The sequence below is a fragment of the Salminus brasiliensis genome, chromosome 22 (genome assembly GCF_030463535.1).
Source record: "Salminus brasiliensis chromosome 22, fSalBra1.hap2, whole genome shotgun sequence".
NCBI lineage: Eukaryota > Metazoa > Chordata > Actinopteri > Characiformes > Bryconidae > Salminus > Salminus brasiliensis.
Window position 1 is genome coordinate 22,135,619 of NC_132899.1, and position 17,944 is coordinate 22,153,562.

Sequence of the window (17,944 nt, forward strand, 5' to 3'; positions counted from 1 at the left end):
ACGGGAGTGAGTCACTGGTTTGTGTAAACTCCGCAGCCCCTTTAGGGATTCTGATGTCTGAGTGGAAGCTAGAAAGCATGTCTGTTGGAAGATATTGAAAAAGAAGGCTTGGGCGCTACAGTATGTCTGTTAAAACTGAAAGGCAGTTGAGCCTGGACCGATACATCAGTTAACTGGTAATATTGGTCAATATTGACAAATAATAATAGTTTTATTGGTGATGGTGAACATTTGATTATAATTTGGCCAGTTACATGGATTGTCGAGGAGTTTGCAGTGTCATTTCTTTGGCAATAGTTAAAACAAACATGGGAAACAATGTTCTGGGCTCTTTTGCTTCACTTCTGTCTTTACTCCACAAAAAAAAAGGCACTCAAGGTTGTGTGTTATCGCAAATAGCTTCATGACTGTGGTGATGTAGTGCAATGGAATCACAGCTGTGATAACACACTTCCTCTGGTGTTCTCTTGCTCATGGATGAAGCGTGTGGAATTCATTGGCTAAAAGTAGACAGACCAGTATGTTGGGATGGTCCGGTCAACCACAGCGTGGCTTTGACCATTGGGAGTAGGAGGTGTTAGTGACCTTTAGGCGTTCGGGCAAAATCAGAGCCTTCGTGTCAGACCTGTTGGTTAACTGAGCTGAAGCAGATGTAGAGAGAGAGATTTTTAAGCCCTCCACTGAAGTCCTCCTCGGCTCCTTGCGGCAGCTGTGTCCTGTTAGCGTAGCTGCGCTAAGCCTTTGTTGGCTTAAAAACAGCCATGTACCAGCCGGACTACCCAGCAACACAACCTCATCTTCAGACAGAAAATGAATTGTAGTTGCTAATTAATGCAATAAACTGTGGAAAAATCAAGATCTGCAAGGATCTACAGCTCTGGCAGTGGTTTACATGACGTGCTTCATAGCGAGTGACTCACTGAAATGATGCATCATCATGCAGAAGTCTTGTCTCTTAAGGATTATCGTGTTTCAGGGTTTCGAATGAATCAAGTTACTGGGAAAAATATTGAGGTCTGAGATACATTTTCTCCAACACTTTTTATTCATCCCCCTGAAGTTCCCCCGTCTCTCGCTCTCTGTCTGTCTCGCTCACTGGAGGGGTATTCGAGAGGTGCGAGCTCAGCTAAACCAGAGCATGGTGAGCATACAGATGGATGTAATACCATCTGATGGGAAAGCACCTCCAGAACCATAACAAAGACCTCAGTCCAGCCCAGCCTGCGTCCCTCCCCTTATGCTGGGGGTTTAACTTGGAAATCTGGAACCCACAAGCACCTGTTAATGAAATCCTCTGTTTGGCCCAGAGTGCTGGAGTCTTGACAGGGACCATGAGTGGTTTATTTGGTGTTCACTATGGTTGGGCAGTACAGTGCCTTGCAAAAGTTTTCCAGCCACTTTAAAGACATCAGATTTGTCTGGAGTAGAGACGGCACTTACACAGATTAGAGTTCCAGTCATAATTCATAGCTATACAGTATGCGTTTGAAGTCAGAATGTATTATTTATGTGTCAGTGGATCTTCAGTCAAATACAGATTTCCAACTCCTTCAGATTAGTACTTGGTAGAACCACCTTTTGCTACAATAGCAGCTTTAAATCTGTTGGGATAGGGTTCTACCAACTCATTGTTTGAGAGTGAGAGAGATACACATTCTCCTGGGCAGATGTGTTCAGGTTGGTTGGATAGAGATCTAGACTTTGACTTGGCCATTGTAGAACATTCACCTTTTTAACATTCAACTTGGGATCACTGTCCAGCTAAAAGGTGGTATGTTGAAGCAGGTTGTCTCGCAGTGGGTCGTCATACATTTCGCACTGTCCATGCTTTTCTTCAGTTACACCAAGATCACCAAGTCCAGTCCCTGCTTAGGAAAAAGCACCTTCTGCCACCACCAGGTTTCCCCAGTTGGCATGGTGTTTGTTTATGAGTAGGCAGTAGTGTTAGATTTGGGATGCACAGAGTTTATGCAGAGACTTTAGACATGCTGTGTAGCTTCACTTTCCAGCCCTAATGTTAGCCCTAGTTTTGAGGGACAGGCTTCTGTATACAGTGCCTGGTTGGGATCACATCACAGACTATATAACTGAAACTATATAAACCTATTACTGAAACGCTGGTTTACCCGCAGATCTGCATGTCTTTGTTTTTAAACCTGTAATAAACCAGTGTGCGAACACACACACCCACACCCAAATCATAGCACATTCACCCACTATAAACCAATTATTTCACATCAGTAGACCAACAACAACAGATATCAGTCCCACTACACACCCACAGAAAAAGACTTAACTGCAGTGTTTTGAAGGAGCTAGAAGCTGATTGGTCAGGGAGGTGAGTCAGACTGGACTAAAAGATAAACACACACTTTACAAAATTTTACAAAAAGTCTCTACTGAAAAAAAATCTAGAAAAGTCTAGAAACTTAGAATGTCTCGATTTCACTTTTAGTATTAATTAGTAGCACAGCTTATCTAATCTGTGTGGCTTTATTATTTATACGAACACAAAGATCGGATCATATTTGACTTGAACCGGATTGGGGGCAAAATAACCTGATGGGTGCATCCCTTATGACTTTTTACCCTCAAATGCTATTTTACCAGGATGCAGACATTCATTCTTACCTGGTAAACAGGGCGTAACATCCTCAGCATAAACAACCTCATTTGTTTCGGAATAATGAACGCTCAAAAAAATAAATAAATAAAATAAAAAATTACAGAATTTCTTTTGTCACCCTTCTGTGTTGCAGCACACAAGCACTGTAAAAAAATATGACTTTCTTATGACTTTCTCTCATTTTATTCTATATCTATATTCTTTATAATAATTAATTTTAAATAATGTTATATAATGCGCAGTGGTCGTCCAATATCATCTTGCATCCCTGGATAAAATAAATGTATGTAATTTTAAGAATACTTCAATTCTCCTGTTGCTTTTATTTGCTTTTGTTTGCTTTCAGACTGTATCCCCATTGACTTGACTTGCTCTGTCTTTTGCCTCTACAGTCTGTTTCTCTTCCTTCTTTACCTTAGGCACCTGTCCTGTCCTCTCCCTCTTCCCTCTGTGCCTCTGCCTAGCCTCTAGTCTTTTACCCTCAGGTGAGTTGCTTGTGCAGTTTGCATGGGTCTGCGTGTGTGTGACGCATGCTGGCTTGGCTGAACCTGTGCTTCTGAATGGACCCACTGTATCAACATTGATTGATTTACTCCATTTATTATGCAATTCATGGGTTAGAGTTCAGCTCGAGCCTGTTTGTTTGGAGAGCTATTGTTCTGAGGCTGTTGGCTTGGCGGCTCCCCAAGAGTTTTCATTCTATATTTTTTAATGCCTCTCTTTGAATATGACTGCACCCCTGGGAATGGGAATGGAATATCGTTTCGGCTGTGCCTCGGCACAACCCGTTCTAGGGAAAACGGCGTCTTCCTGTGAGGCTTCGGGGCTTGAGGTCCGGTGTTTTCACTCTCCTTCGCCATCAGGAATTCCCCTACATAATTGGCTCCAGCACCACGACTCCTGGCACACCTTTGTGTATGTGTTCGTGTGTGTGTGTGTGTGTGTGTGTGTGTGTGTGTGTGTGTGTGTGTACTCAAAAATAAAAGCCAATAAGTTGTTTCTTGGCTAGAATGTATGGTATGGTTCTAGGAAATATCTTTAGAGAGTCAAGAGCCTTTCCATTATTCCAACTCTAAACAGGTTTGTTATATTTGCACAAAACAGTTCTGAAAGGAAAAGTTCATAGGAAATCGAATACGGCTTTTCTATGACTTTGCTCTACATCGCACCTTCATTTTTAAGTGTGTGTGTGTGTGTGTGTGTGACCATGTGCCAGTGCATGTGTGTTTGTTTGAGTTCCCATTCAAGGGACCAAAACTTCATCATAATTCAAAATTCACAACATAATTCATCCCCAGGCTCGGACCGTTAAAGGCAGGAATTTACAAGCTCAGTGGCTTTTTTCACTCAGACATGGCAGGGGACACCTGCGATTACTGCATGTTCCAGAACTTCCAGATGTTGCGGGACATGGTTTGGGGGGGCGGTGGGGCTTTTGGGAGGAGGGAGTTGTTTCTGGGTCATCTGGGGCTCCAACTCTCCCCTTCCTGCTCTCTCTCGTCAGGGTCCATTCTCACACTTCCAGGCCAAACGGTCACCTCCCGCAGCGCATTACCTGTGATGATTGCATTCCATATGGACCTCATTTATAAAAGTTCCTGATTCATAACGTGGCGGTGGATGACTAACGATAACAGCCTGTTGATTTATTCCTGCCGAGGTTCTGTGCTTCTTGATGGAGTTTCTTTGGGACTTTTGGGACCTGAGCTGAATTGAATTGTTTTACGCTTTCCTGTCGGGACCCCTCTCAGACATATAATCACATGGCTATCCTCGAAGGGGTCGAAAGAAGTAATCTATATTTTACTCTGTGTGCGCACGCACATGTTTTTTCCAGTACATTTCCAGGACAAAAATATCAAGGGCTTGTCTATAACGTTAGGACCAACAAATGGGTTTTACAAAAGCTTTTTTCCCCCTTTTGAAAACACCAGCTGCCCTTCACACTGTGTGAACTTCATTATAAATCAACCAATAGAAATGATCCAAAGTAATCTGTAAATAATGTAAAATAAATCACATTTACATTTGAAGTTGAGAATTATTTAAAATTGTTGTATGTGTACCATGTCAGAGTTAGGAAATCTTGCCCTTAAATGCTATTTTATCAGGATGCAGACATTCATTCTTACAACTTTCTGGCTGTAATCTAGACATCACTAGATTTCCTGGTAATGCCTCAGTTTCTGTTTAAACTTGAGCCAACCTGGCAATTTCTTAGGAATTGTCTAACTAATCATAGCACACCTTTTACTAAGAATTACGGAGGAGTGCATCAATCAAAATTCACACAGAACAGGCACATGTGGCTAAGTCACTGGCTAAGTCATTTGATTATGACATGGGCAAAAGGCAAAGTTGACATGGTGCTCTCAAAAGCTTGTCAGTAGTTCAGACAGGCAAACCCCAGGTGGTGAAAATAGGAAACAAGAATATCTTCTTCCTATGAAGTTTGGACCATCTCCCAAAATCCTTACAAACACAGTGCACAATAAAGATCATCCTCACAGGCAGCATCGCTGTCTTGTGCGGCAGCTGCACTGCCTGTGACCACAAGGCCCTTCAAAGAGTGCTGAGGACAGCAGGATCTTTCATAGACTTAGGGGCCATTTATCACTCATGATACCGGAGTAAAGCCCACAAAATCATTAGGTCTGTTAGGGATTTAGTAGAGTTGGCATTAGAGCTATTATAGTTAAGGTTAGGGTTAGAATGGGGCTTAGTGGGGTTAGGATGTGGGCTATTAGGAATTAGGTTAGGGTTAACAAGGTTAGTGAAGTTAAGATTTAGGTTTATGGTTAGTAAGGTTGTGGTTGGTGTTAGGGTTAGGTTTATTGAGTTTAGTATAGGTTCAGGTTAGGATAAAGATTAGGTTTAATGGGGTTAAGCTTAGGGTTAAGTTTATGGTTACTAGGGTAATGGTTAGGGTTAAGATTAGTGGATAAGGGTTAGTGGAGTTAGAATGTGGGTTATTAGGAATTAGTTTCAGGTTAACAAGGTTAGTGAAATTAAGATTAGGTTTAGGGTCAAGTTTAGGTTTAGGTTAGTGTTAACAGTGGGGTTATCGAGTTTAGGGTTAGGGACGTTTCTCACGAATTAAGTAAAACAAACATGTTTGTATGTGTGTGTTTAGCATAGTGTAAGGCCGGTTCACTGTCCACACTGTAAATCCTGTATTTGGCAGGCGTAGTAGATAGGAGCACTGAAAGAATCCATTAGTGACATTTCTCTTTTCTACACCTCACTCATATCCAGCTCACCCTAAAAGTCCCCTGAAGTCTGTCTGCTTGCTGGCTTTTTGTAGCGCTAATTAAAATTCCCTCCGGAACATGTCAGCTGAATGAATAAAAGGGCCTGGTGTTGTTTTCCACCCTAATGGGTCCAGACGCCGCCACATTAGGGCTCATGAATTCCTTGGAAAGACATTATTACAGCATGTCAACACCACAGAACTTTATGAAGGGAGGAAGGGACAGCAAAAGCGAAGGAAAGATGGATGCCTCGCTGCGTTTTAGCAGGACCTTGGGCCGGTCAGTCTGGGCCAGTATAACACTGGTCGAACAGAGAATTGCCATTAATAATAACAGCAGCAGAATGTGCTGGCAGTTCTCATGGAGCAATTCTGTATACTGTACATCTGTGGTAATTAATTTTGATGGCAGAGTTGAGCTGTAGCAGCGGGGTTCTCATAAATCTAAAGCCTCTCTCCAACCACAGAGCTTTGTGTGAGCTGTTATTTCGTAAGCACACATTAGTCTGTGGATATTTATTTCTCACCTCATCAGCTTTGCTGGTGGACAGCGTTTTTGTATGTGCACCTTCACTCTGCGGCTTAAATGTTGGAAGTTAATGTGTACCAACTGTAAGCCTTCTCTCTCTGGTGCAGAGAGCTTAGCGTCAGATATTTGTTTGCCAGGAAGAGATTCATTTGCAAGTCAATGGGTGGCCCAGACATGCACTGCATGCTCGGAGTATACACTTAGTATGACAAGGGTGTAGAAGGAAGAGCCATAAGCTCACCTTACATTTTCATTATTTTTTTTCCATAAAGTCTAATTATGTGTTTTGGGTGGTTTAATGTAAAGAAATAGTTGTAATTCAGTTCATATGACATTTTCCCAGCCTACCTCTTATAATTAAATAACTGTATTCCAGTTAGCTGTTGTGTATTGCACACTGCTGGATTAACTGTCTCAAATGTCCAGATCTGTACTAGATTTTGGAGCATTGCTCTGAAAATTTCACAGGAGCATTACTGAGGTCAGGATGTGGGTTGATCACCACCCCACCCCACCTCACCCCAAACTCATCCCAAAAAGACTGGAAGGAGCGCCATCATTCCAAAGAACAGTTTCACTGCTCCACAGCTCATAGCTGGGGGACTTTATACCCCTCTAGCCTATGCCTGGCACTAGACTAGCTGTGTGTTGGTGTGTGCGCGCATGTGCATTTGCACATCTGTGTCAGCAATGGATGCAAATTACAGTAGCTGAATGCATTCATTAGAAGGAGTGTCCACAAACATTTAGACATATGATATACCTCGTTCAACAAGCAGACAACTCTGAAATCTTTTAATATAACGTGTTAGGCTAAACTACTGTAGGCTGAATAGGCAAAGCATATAAATGTGGTGAGTTTTTTTTTTCCTTTGTGATTTCTTGTTCAGTGTTCCAATAGTTAACATATGAATAAAGGCTTTTGCCATTTGTGGGAGTGAGTTTTCTGAAGGTCTTTTGCTGTTATTCTTGGGTTCTTTCTCACCTCTTTCTGGATTGCCTGTTGTGCTATTGGAGTAATCTTAATAGGACACCCACTTTAAATAGACTGGGTGTGGTAAGGTCAGAATTAATGGGATACTTTCTGGGAGCTATAGGACTCTCATAAATTTCAAAGTCTTCACATACTCACCGTATCCTTCACTTTATGGGTTTTCCTGAGGGAATTTCGTATGCTGGAATACCCGTGGGGAGTGTTTAAGCTTAAGTGTTTAACCTTAACAATCAAATTAGCTACAGGTATACAATATACCTACAGGAAATTTTTAGGTGAGATGGCATGTTTGTGTGTACACTGTCGACAGGAATGTATGCATGTGTGTGTTTAAGTTGTAGGTTGCCCCTGTATGCAGCAGTGGTATTGTCCAGTTAGTAAAAGGCAGGGCTACAGCGTTGTAAGGGGTAAGGTGTAGACTATCAGGGTTTAGAACGTGAGCGTGAAGTACACCTCACGACTGCCCTGTGCTGACGCTGAGCAAGGGTAGATTTAGTACGGGACTGTATTGTGCTTGTCTAGTGAAGAGTCAACCAAAAGTACTGACGCACTGTTGTCCTTTAAACCATGCATTTTCCTCTTTGTACAGTTTGTCTTCTCTAATATTTTTCCTGTGTGTGATCAATAAAATCCACTGGAACTTGGACCTCACTTGGAGGCTTTTACGGTCCTCCTTTTAGGAGCGAGTCCTGATTCCACTCTACCACACGTTTAAACCATTCACACTGGATTTGTCTATAATTATGACTTCAGACCACATTTCCTCAGTATTTAATGCATCACTGCAACTGTATGCATGCAGTTTGTTATGTAATCAATTACTGTGTGGATGAGAATATAATAAAATACTATAATAAAATTATAGTGTAAAGCAGATACAGCACAACAGTTATGAATATGTATCATATATATCCCAACTCATGTCTGCAGAAGTCCTCTGCTGAGGTGGAACCAAAGATGTCCTTGTCTGAGCGAATGAAGATACTGCAGGAGAAGGAAGAACAGTGGAAGGCCAAAGGGAAAGGAGCTGCCAATGACTCCACGCAGTTCTCTGTGGCTGGACGCATGGCCAAAAGAGGTACGCACTCATTCAGAGCGCAGTCGACTCTGTCTGCTTCCTCCAGGACACGTTGTGCTGACATGATTTCTTCATCAGGATGGTGCTTTTCTACAGGGAGCCTTCTGTTCACTGTGATGTCTGCATTTTTCCACCAGGCCTCGTGTCCTCCAACAAAGACGACACGCCTGTTATCCTCAGCAAGAAATCAAGCCACAGCACACCAGTCAAGCCTTTAGAAGGTAAAGTCTCCATCCAGTAGAAAAGACTTAGTATTCTATACAGATTTCCAATGTGGTCTGAGACGTTTGGACCCCCAATGTTTACAGTACCATTCAAAAGTTTGTAATCACAATTTAATAGTATCAAAATCAATGTTGTTTTAGACTGTGAGAATAAACAGGTTTATAGTATTTTCTTTATAATTCTGATGAGTCCAGCATGCTGAATTGAGATTTTAAGGGGAGATATATGAGAATGACATAATAGAAAATAACAAATAAAAGATATAAAAATAAACCATTGCAACTGACAGGACACCTGGTACCTGGCTAGCTCTACCAACCTCAGACCTGGCTAGCTTAAATCTGCAGCAAGATATGAATCCACGTTAGCCATGGTGAAAGTGTTTCATGTCTGCAAATTTAAAGCAGTTCTGTGTTTTCCATCACTACATAACAGCTATGACTAATCACTTAAGTGATGAGCTCAGATTTTGTCTGAGTGTGTGTGGTCACATTCAGGGCACCATTTGAATCAGTAGGTGCTTCACACTTGCTGTTAATCACATTTGAAAATAATTTGAACAGTGGCACTTGTGAAATCAGGTCATTAATATAAAACAGTAGATATAACAGCAGAAATTGCTATGGTTTCACATTAGGCCCAGCGGGTAAACATCCACAAATTTTTTAATTTGAAAAGAGAGGTGACTTAAGACAGATAATGTGATAAATAGATAATTCATCTATATTTTGTTTATCATTGAATACCTTTACTGCAGAAGTGGAAGGGGAAATGAAATCAGTGGGTAGTGCTATGAATATTTAAGTTCTGATCTTTTCTGCAGAGATTTCCACTCGACCTGATGCAGAGGGAGACAAGAGGCTTGACAAACTGGAGTCCTTTTTAGACAGACTTCAGAATAAAGGTTATTTGAGAGGCTATTTCTTTTTCTGTATTATTAGCTTTGAAGCTACGGGCTGAACTGTAAAGCACCTTATTTCGTCTGCGTTTGTGTGTACCCGCAGGTTCGACGAGCAGTAAGCCCTCCACCATCGAGGTGACCGAGGAAAAAGAGAAGGAGGTGATGTCCCTGGATGATGAGGAGACATTTGGGCGCTTTTATAAGTCTGTTTCACCTACAGCCCTGAACTCCAGCCTGCTGCTCGACGAGGAGGAGGACTTCAGCGCTATCCAGTCTGACACACCAAAGTGAGCGGCAGCTCCATCTCTACAAAGACACTTCATTGTCTGTCCATTTTCTGTCCGTCTTTGTTTACCACAAATCAACAGTTGGATACACCTGGCTTTTCCAATGTTTTTTTGGATCAGATTACTGCCCCCCCCCCTCCAATTTCTAATTACTGCTGATTTCAGCCCGATACTGAAAGTTATTCATACAATCATCTCTAAATGTTTTTTTTTTCCCAGATTTACAATAACCTTACTATACTTTAAAGAAAAAAATTCTAGGCCTCACTTTATTTGCATGGTACTTCGTAACTCTTTTTCCCCTTTTAGAGCTTATTAAATGTTTACTGTTCAAGCTCTGGTGTTCTCATCTGTTTTTCTGGTTCTTTCCCAGGTTGATCTCATCAGTAGCGGATCATAGACGTGCTGTGAGGCCATCCCGCAACACGAAGGGTTCCAGAAACCCTCTCCGTGCTCTGGCAACGCGAGATGATCTCCGGCAGGCTTACACAGAGCAAAGGCTCAACATAGCAACTGTGGAGGCCAAGAGGATGCAAGTGGAGCGGAGTGAGATGATCAGTCATATCTGCGGAATACTTCTATTTTTAACAAAGTATTTTGATCCTAACAGTGAATATTTTGGGTTGTTTTTCTTAGTGGCCAAGCATTCGAGACTGGCGGACTGTGCTTTGGCTGGCTTGGCCAGTAAAGAGAACTTCAGGAAAGTGAGCCTGCGCAGCATCAAATCCACTGAAGTCGTGACCAACAACAGTGCTGTGCCCTTCCACAAGCTTATGCTCATCCACATCAAAGGTCAGTCACTCCAAGGCAATGTACACTGATCAGCCATAACATTAAAATCTCCTACATAATATTGTGTTATCCCCCCCATGCTACCAAAACAGCATCAGACTCATTCGAGGCATGGACTTTACAAGACCTTTTAAGATGTCCTGTGGTATCCGGCACCAAGACTTTAGCAGCAGATCTTTATCCTGTAAGTTGTGATATGTGGCCTCCATGGATCTCATCAGTGAGCCTTGGGCACCCATGATCCTGCCACGGATTTACCGGCTGTCCTTCCATGGAGCGCTTTGTGGTGTTATGAAATAAAAATTTGGGAGGAAGAACACACCTGAGGCCCTCTTACCAATCTAACATGACTGTGACACAACCCTCCTCCACCCGGTCACCTCCCATTTAACTCGGTCCTCTATCATTCCTGGGTCCACTTATCGGAATGGTAACTAGCATCCTTCCACAAAGCAGCAGCCCCCCGAACTCCAGCCTTAAGTCCTGAGTTTTCCCTGCTCTCTTCAGTCTTCTCCCAAATGATCATAAGCTGATCCAAACTAGCAAATTTTATCACCCCACAAGACCTGCCTTATGTTTTGAAGATGCTCTGACCCAGTCTAGTTTTGGTTCTTGTCAAATTTGTACAAATTCTTCTGCTTGCCCATTTTCCCTGCTTCTAACACATTACCTTCAAGACCTGACCGTTCACTTGCAGCCTAATATATCCACCCCTTAACAAGTGCCATGTAGGTGAAAATGAATGTTTTTCACTTCACCGGTGCTAATGTTATGGCTGATGTATGTATAGTTAGCAGTAGTTTATAGGCGCCATAGAAAACATTTATTCAGTACTTCACGTGTGGCTGTGTGTGTTTTCACAGGGCGCAGGCATGTTCAAGTGCGTCTGGTGGAGCCAGTAGCCCGCTCTCTGAACAGTGGAGACTGCTTTCTGCTGATCACCCCCAAACACTGCTTCCTCTGGTGTGGAGAATTTGCCAATGTTATTGAGAAAGCCAAGGTATTTCTATACTGCTACATTCAACTCACCTGTAAGATGCTTAAGCAGTAGATCAAGAGAGGGAAGCGCGTTATCGCAAATAACAGCACAGCTGTGATTTGGTCATAGATACCACAGATCCTCACAGTCATATATCCATTATACCATGATGTGTGTGATCACGGATAACATACTGATTTTATCTAGGATACCATATAGGCTCAGGTGCTGTATTGCTCTGCAGTTTTTAAATAAATAAAGTAAATCCAACACCTAGAAAAACCTAAATCATCCAGGGAGCAAGCCAAAGATAAAAAGAAAAAGAACTCGGAGGACCTTGGAGGGGCCCATCCTTCCTACAAGTTACTGTACCACTACATAAGAATAGTCTTCTGCTCAGGTATCCTGATATAAATCAGAATATAATTAATATAATCAAAGTAGAGCTGGTAAGAATACTGAAAATGATGGTCATTGGTGGCAACGAGACACAATGTTGCTAACAGTGAATGGAAGCTGGTAGTCTCCAATTTGCATGATGCCATTTAAATAATTCTGTTTGGTGGCTCTTAGTATTCATTGACTGTTAGCAACATTAGCATTATTGACATTTTTCTTTTCTTTAATACTGACCGTTATTCCCAACAGTAGTAAAAAGGTGATTCTGGGGCTCAGCAGAATGATACAGGTATGATTATCTGTTATCAGATATAACACAGGCAGAGCACTTTTTAACCGCTCAGATTGGCAGTTTGAAAATAGCGGGTATGGAGAAGAAAAAAAAAAAAAAACAACAACATTCACAGCATTATTGCATCAGCCTGGTTTTATTCTTGTGGAATTTACAACCCTGTTATCCCATTAAAGCAGTTTGAAGTGAAGAGTAATGCTTTGAGCCTCAGACGCTCCTTTATTGTTCTGTATGGTTCACTGCTATTACAGCTGGGTTAGTGCCACACATCAGAAGCTAGAATGTTTTAGATTAGCACTCATCTGAAAACGTGTGTTCTGTATGTGTGCGTGCGTGTGTGTGTGTGTGTGTGTGTGTGTGTGTGTGTGTGTGTGTGTGTGTGTGTGAAACAGGGCTCCGAGATGGCGCAGTATGTTCAGGCTAAGAGAGATCTTGGCTGTAAGGCCCTACAGGTCACAGTGCTGGAGGAGGGCATCAACACAGACAACCGCTTTGCCAAGGAGTTCTGGAACCTTCTCGGAGGACAAACGGAATACAGGGGTACTGAACACTGAACACTGAACACACACACACACACACACACACACACACACACACACACACACACACACACACACACACACACACACACAAATACATAATGCGCAATATGCACATGGAGCACAGATGTTGAGCTAAGAACAGACATTACACGGTCAGTAAACACACTGTAGATGCAGCCCGACAGACTAACTGTGGGGGGCGGCTTCACATTGGAGTGGAGCCCTTTCACACCCAAGCAATTGCAGAATGTCACTGAATGTACACTGAAGAGGGGCGAGTTTGCATGGGCTCAGTCTGGGTCCAAAAAGCCCAGGGCCGTTTTTTCATCACAGTCTGGCTCTGTGCGTCACATACGGTTATCTGTAAAAGAGAGAGCAGTATTTGCATACCTAAAAACAGCCATAGCAGCTGCCTTGAGTTGTCTCTATTTTTGTCTATTTTTCATAGAAAATAATACCAATAACTAATAGTAAATAGTAGTGACCATAGTAAATATGTGACCAGTCCAGTCATAAAATACAACCTTCCCAACAAGCCAGGGCATCATTTTTCTTTCCTGCTAGAGCTGCCCTCGTCAACCGTAAGTTGACGCAAGATTAAGGACTCTGTGGTCCCATTTCTGGGAGCTTGTGTGGTCTAGCAATGACAGCATCTCAGCTGTGAAGTGGTGGGCCACACAAGCTCACAGAATGAGACTGCAGTTCATTCAGAGGTGGGTGGCACCTAAAGAGTGCCTGTCTTTAGTTGCAACACTTAGTAATGAGTTCCAGACTGGCTCTGAAGCGACACAAACAGAGGATTTGTTTGGTAGGAGCTTCATGTTTCGGGTTTCCATGGCTTAGCTGCTGCTAACAAACCTAAGACCACCATGAGCAATGGCATGAGTCAGTTGTAGTGGTGTAGAGCAAACACGCTGTGCAAAAATACTCCCTTTGTAGGGATTAATCACATTTAACAAATCTCATGGATGAATGTGTGTTTGACAGTTTCTAGGTGAACACATCTGCCCCAGTGCAGTATGTCAATTGTAATGTTTTACAGACATCCTGAAAAAAGGTCATGACTTCACAATGAGAGAGCACTAATTTTGATGTGATGTTTTGGTGTCCACGCAATTTACCCATGAAGTACACTATATGGACAAAAGTATTGGGACATACCTCTTAATCATTGAATTCAGGTGTTTATTCTGGCCGATTGCCACAAGTGTATGTAATCAAGCACCTGGCCATGCAGGCTGCCTTCACAAGCATTAGTGAAAGATTGGGTGGTTCTAAAGAGCTCACTGAATTCTAGTGTGGTACTGTAGGTTAGGTAGGATGCCACCGTTGCAACAAGTCAGAAATGTCTTCCCTCCTAGATATTCCACAGTGTTTACCAGTGAGTGGTATTATTGAAAAGTGGAAGTGTTTAGTAACCACAGCAACTCAGCCACAAAGTAAAGTTACAGAGTGGGCTGGCCCGTTCCAGACCTGCTGTTAGAGCTGCAAAAGGGGACCAACTCCATATTAATGCCTATGGTTTTAGAGTGGATATCCTAAATGATTCTGTGGGAGTGATGTGTAGGTGTCCCAATACTTATTCGTCCATACAGTGTATGACTTGATTTCTGTGCTTGAATCCTGAAAGGAGGTCTGTTGTAACACGTGTTTATATATGTGTGCTGTGCAGCCGCTGGGGAACCAGAGGAAGATGAACTGTATGAGAGTGGCATTGTGGAGTCTAATGGTGTGTACAGACTGGTGGAGGATAAGCTGGTGCCTTATGAGGAAGCGTGGGCCTCCATTCCCAGTGTGAACATGCTTAACTCTAAAGAGGTCAGACATTGTCTTTATAGACAATACTGTCTACATGTTATGAGCTGTTCAGGGTGTCTGCATGTAACCTTAGAAGAGTTATTGTTGTAGCTGTATATTACATACTGTACCGATTTGTATGTAATTATATATTAATAAGTAATAGTATAGTTAAGTATTGTAATTATATATCTGTATTACTGAATTACTTTTACTTGGTAAAAAACCTTTAACCCATCTCCATTTTTACATTTTGACAATTTTAATTTAGCTGTTTGACATTGTATCAAATTTGTGTGACAAACAGGCAATAAACAATAGAAATGCTCTAATATGACTTGGAATAAATTTTTTTTTAAAAACCCACTTATATTGGCTTATATTTAAAGTAGACATTTTTCCACTTCTCCTGAAAACCTGCAATTTTAGAGATATTTTTTTGCGTAACTGCGATGAAACAGTAAACACAAATGTCATTGATGTATTTTTCCACTATAAGTTTCCTTTACTGTGCATGTGTGTGTTTTAGGCGCTGGTGTATGATTTTGGCAGCGAGGTATATGTGTGGACAGGGAAGGATGTGGCGCTGAGTGACAGGAAGCTGGCCATGCAGCTGGGCAAACAGCTCTGGAGTGGAGCTTATGATTACAGCACCTGCAGGGTCAATCCCCTCGACCCCTCCTCGTCCAATAATGACATCCCCCTGTGAGTCATCATTTTACAGGGCTTACTGTAGTAGCTTTCTTAGATGTGTGTATGAGCAGCTGACAAATGCTGTTACTGCATAATGTACATGCACATTGGCTACCTGTAGGTTTTGCAATGACATTTTTGGATTGGTGGAGAGTTCTTTATGCACCTTGTAGTCTGGGCTTAAGCTGCTAGGACAGCTTGACAAGGTGCTGTTGGCAGACTCTGTTACATGAGGCTGAGATAGAGACACTGGTACTAAAGGCCTAAATCAAGGTGTTCTGTAAGTTCAGACTGTGGAGTGTGTTGAAGAGATTTAAATGAAAAGCAACTGTATAATCAGTCTCCCAGACACTGGATTGATACTCTACCGCCCCCACCTGGTAACCTGAGGTATAAGATTCAGCAATTGGCTGCTCTTTCAGTCTTGTTCACTCCATCTCGCTCACCTCTGTGTTTTTGTGTCTGTGTGCGTGAGCAGGCAGGGTGAAGGCAGGCCAAGCTGGGCTCTGTTTGGCAGGCTTTCGGAGCACAATGAAACAGCTCTGTTCAGGGAGAAGTTTCTGGACTGGGCTGAACGCAAGCCCCTGAAGGACGAGTCGGTGACAGAGGAGATGAAGGTAAGCTTTACAACAGAGCAGATCTGACATCTGTTGATTTATTAGGTTTGATCATTTTATTACTACAGTTAGTAAAATAATCAAATCAAAACACAAATGTAAACAGTCTAAGGTATTTGAGGTCAGGACTTTGAAAAGGCCATTCCAAAAGCCTAGTGTTAGCCTGCTTTATCTATTCCACCACCACCTCTGATGCATGTCCGGGGTCATTGTCATGGTGGAACACCCAATTGTGTCCAGGTTTCAGCCCTCTAGCTGAAAGTCCGAGGTAATCTGAAGTTTGTGGTGGTGGTCGTCCTTATTCTGCTTTATTCCAGCCACATTGTTTAATGTAGCAATTCCAAAACCCCCAAGAGTATGTTGCTACCAACACCATGCTGAACAGTTAGTGTTCCTGTAGGTTAATGCCCAATAATAATAATAATCATATTATTATTATTATTATTATTATTATTATTATTATTATTATTAATAATAATAATAATAATAATAATAATAATTCCAGTCATCTATGCTCATATGTTTAGCTGCAAACATCAATCCAAAAGGTTTTGGAGCAGGGGCTTCTTTCTTGGACAGCAGCCTCCCGGTCCATGATGTGAAACTTACTTGACTGTAGACAGTGACACTGCTGTTCCAGCAGCTTCCAGTTCAAAAAACACACCATACCACACACATTGAGAGCATATAAAATAGTGGGCAGGTTCACATAAAAAAAATGCAATAGGATCAATGACTGTGGTCTTCTCATTCATATACACTACATATTTCCAGCTATTGCCACACTGAATGTGTTTATGACCAAAGTACAAAGTAGCATTTTATTAGCAAAACCAATAGAAATGCTCAAAAATGACTAATAATGAAAAGAAAAATTCTCTTGTAAAGTTGCCATTTGAGATTTGTTGGAGGTTGTGCGACAGCAACAGTTAATTTTCTGGTGAACATTCCACTTTTTACCATCTTTAGATTGATGCGTAATACAGCTTTTATCATGTCATAGTGGCTGCAAAAGCTAGCATCTATTTAATTGCTTTGGTTAAGCATTATTTTAACTCATTTTAAATGACAGAGTCCAGTGCATCAGCCCTGCCTTCCTTCCCTTGATTTGGAGCTGAAGCCATGTGATGTGAGGGCCCTGCTGGATGGAGGAGGAACCCCCCTGCAGATGCTCTTAGAGGGCGTGAATGTGCAGAGAGGTTACGGATTGGTTCGCTCTGAAGACGGACGGCAGGCCGAGTTAGCCACGGTGGCGGTGGACGCCTGGCACATCCGAGAGTTTGATGACTTTGAGATTCCAGCAGAGAGCGTGGGCCAGCTGCATGAGGGCGACACCTACGTCATTCGCTGGAAGTACTCCATCACTAGTGTCGGTAAATGATGCATGATGGTAGTATACTTCAGTGGTTCTCACCTCCAGTGGTCTTGCATACATTAGCGCTTTTACTGTTTCAACACAGGGTGTGGTTGGCTCCCGTTCCAGGGTTGGAAATAGGTTTTAATTAATCTGCTGTTGCGGAGACTTACCGAACTTTCAAATATTTCTCATTTTCTCCCATGTGTCTGTGTGTGTGTAAAGTGGGTAAAAGACAGAAGCCAGGCGAGCTGAGTGCCTCAGGGCCGGGGAGAGAGCGCACTGCGTGTTTCTTCTGGCAGGGCTGTCACTCAAGCGTAAGTGGGCGGGGCACATCTGCTCTGATGACGGTGGAGCTGGGGAACCATGAAGGGGCGCAGGTTCTGGTCACTCAAGGCAAAGAACCACCCTGTTTTCTACAGCTCTTCCAGGGGGGACTTGTCATCCACAAAGGCTGCAGGGAGGATGCCGCCACCAACACAGGTATTCTGCCACACACACACACACACACACACACACACACGCACGCACGCACACGCACGCGCACAATTATTCAAACTGACTACTCCCTCTGCTTTTTGCTCCATCT

General features: G+C 42.5%; 1 protein-coding gene across 1 annotated transcript in view; it reads left to right on the forward strand.

The window, feature by feature from the left end:
* svild (supervillin d) overlaps positions 1–17,944 on the forward strand; it is an 84,944-nt gene that overhangs the window by 61,771 nt on the left and 5,229 nt on the right. Inside the window, exons 9-21 of the mRNA XM_072666756.1 lie at positions 8,330–8,477; positions 8,615–8,698; positions 9,526–9,606; positions 9,707–9,890; positions 10,264–10,436; positions 10,527–10,682; positions 11,546–11,682; positions 12,745–12,892; positions 14,567–14,712; positions 15,221–15,396; positions 15,863–16,001; positions 17,074–17,374; positions 17,581–17,838. Of these exons, the coding sequence (XP_072522857.1) occupies positions 8,330–8,477; positions 8,615–8,698; positions 9,526–9,606; positions 9,707–9,890; positions 10,264–10,436; positions 10,527–10,682; positions 11,546–11,682; positions 12,745–12,892; positions 14,567–14,712; positions 15,221–15,396; positions 15,863–16,001; positions 17,074–17,374; positions 17,581–17,838 (2,131 nt within the window). The remainder of the gene's footprint in view (positions 1–8,329; positions 8,478–8,614; positions 8,699–9,525; positions 9,607–9,706; positions 9,891–10,263; positions 10,437–10,526; positions 10,683–11,545; positions 11,683–12,744; positions 12,893–14,566; positions 14,713–15,220; positions 15,397–15,862; positions 16,002–17,073; positions 17,375–17,580; positions 17,839–17,944) is intronic.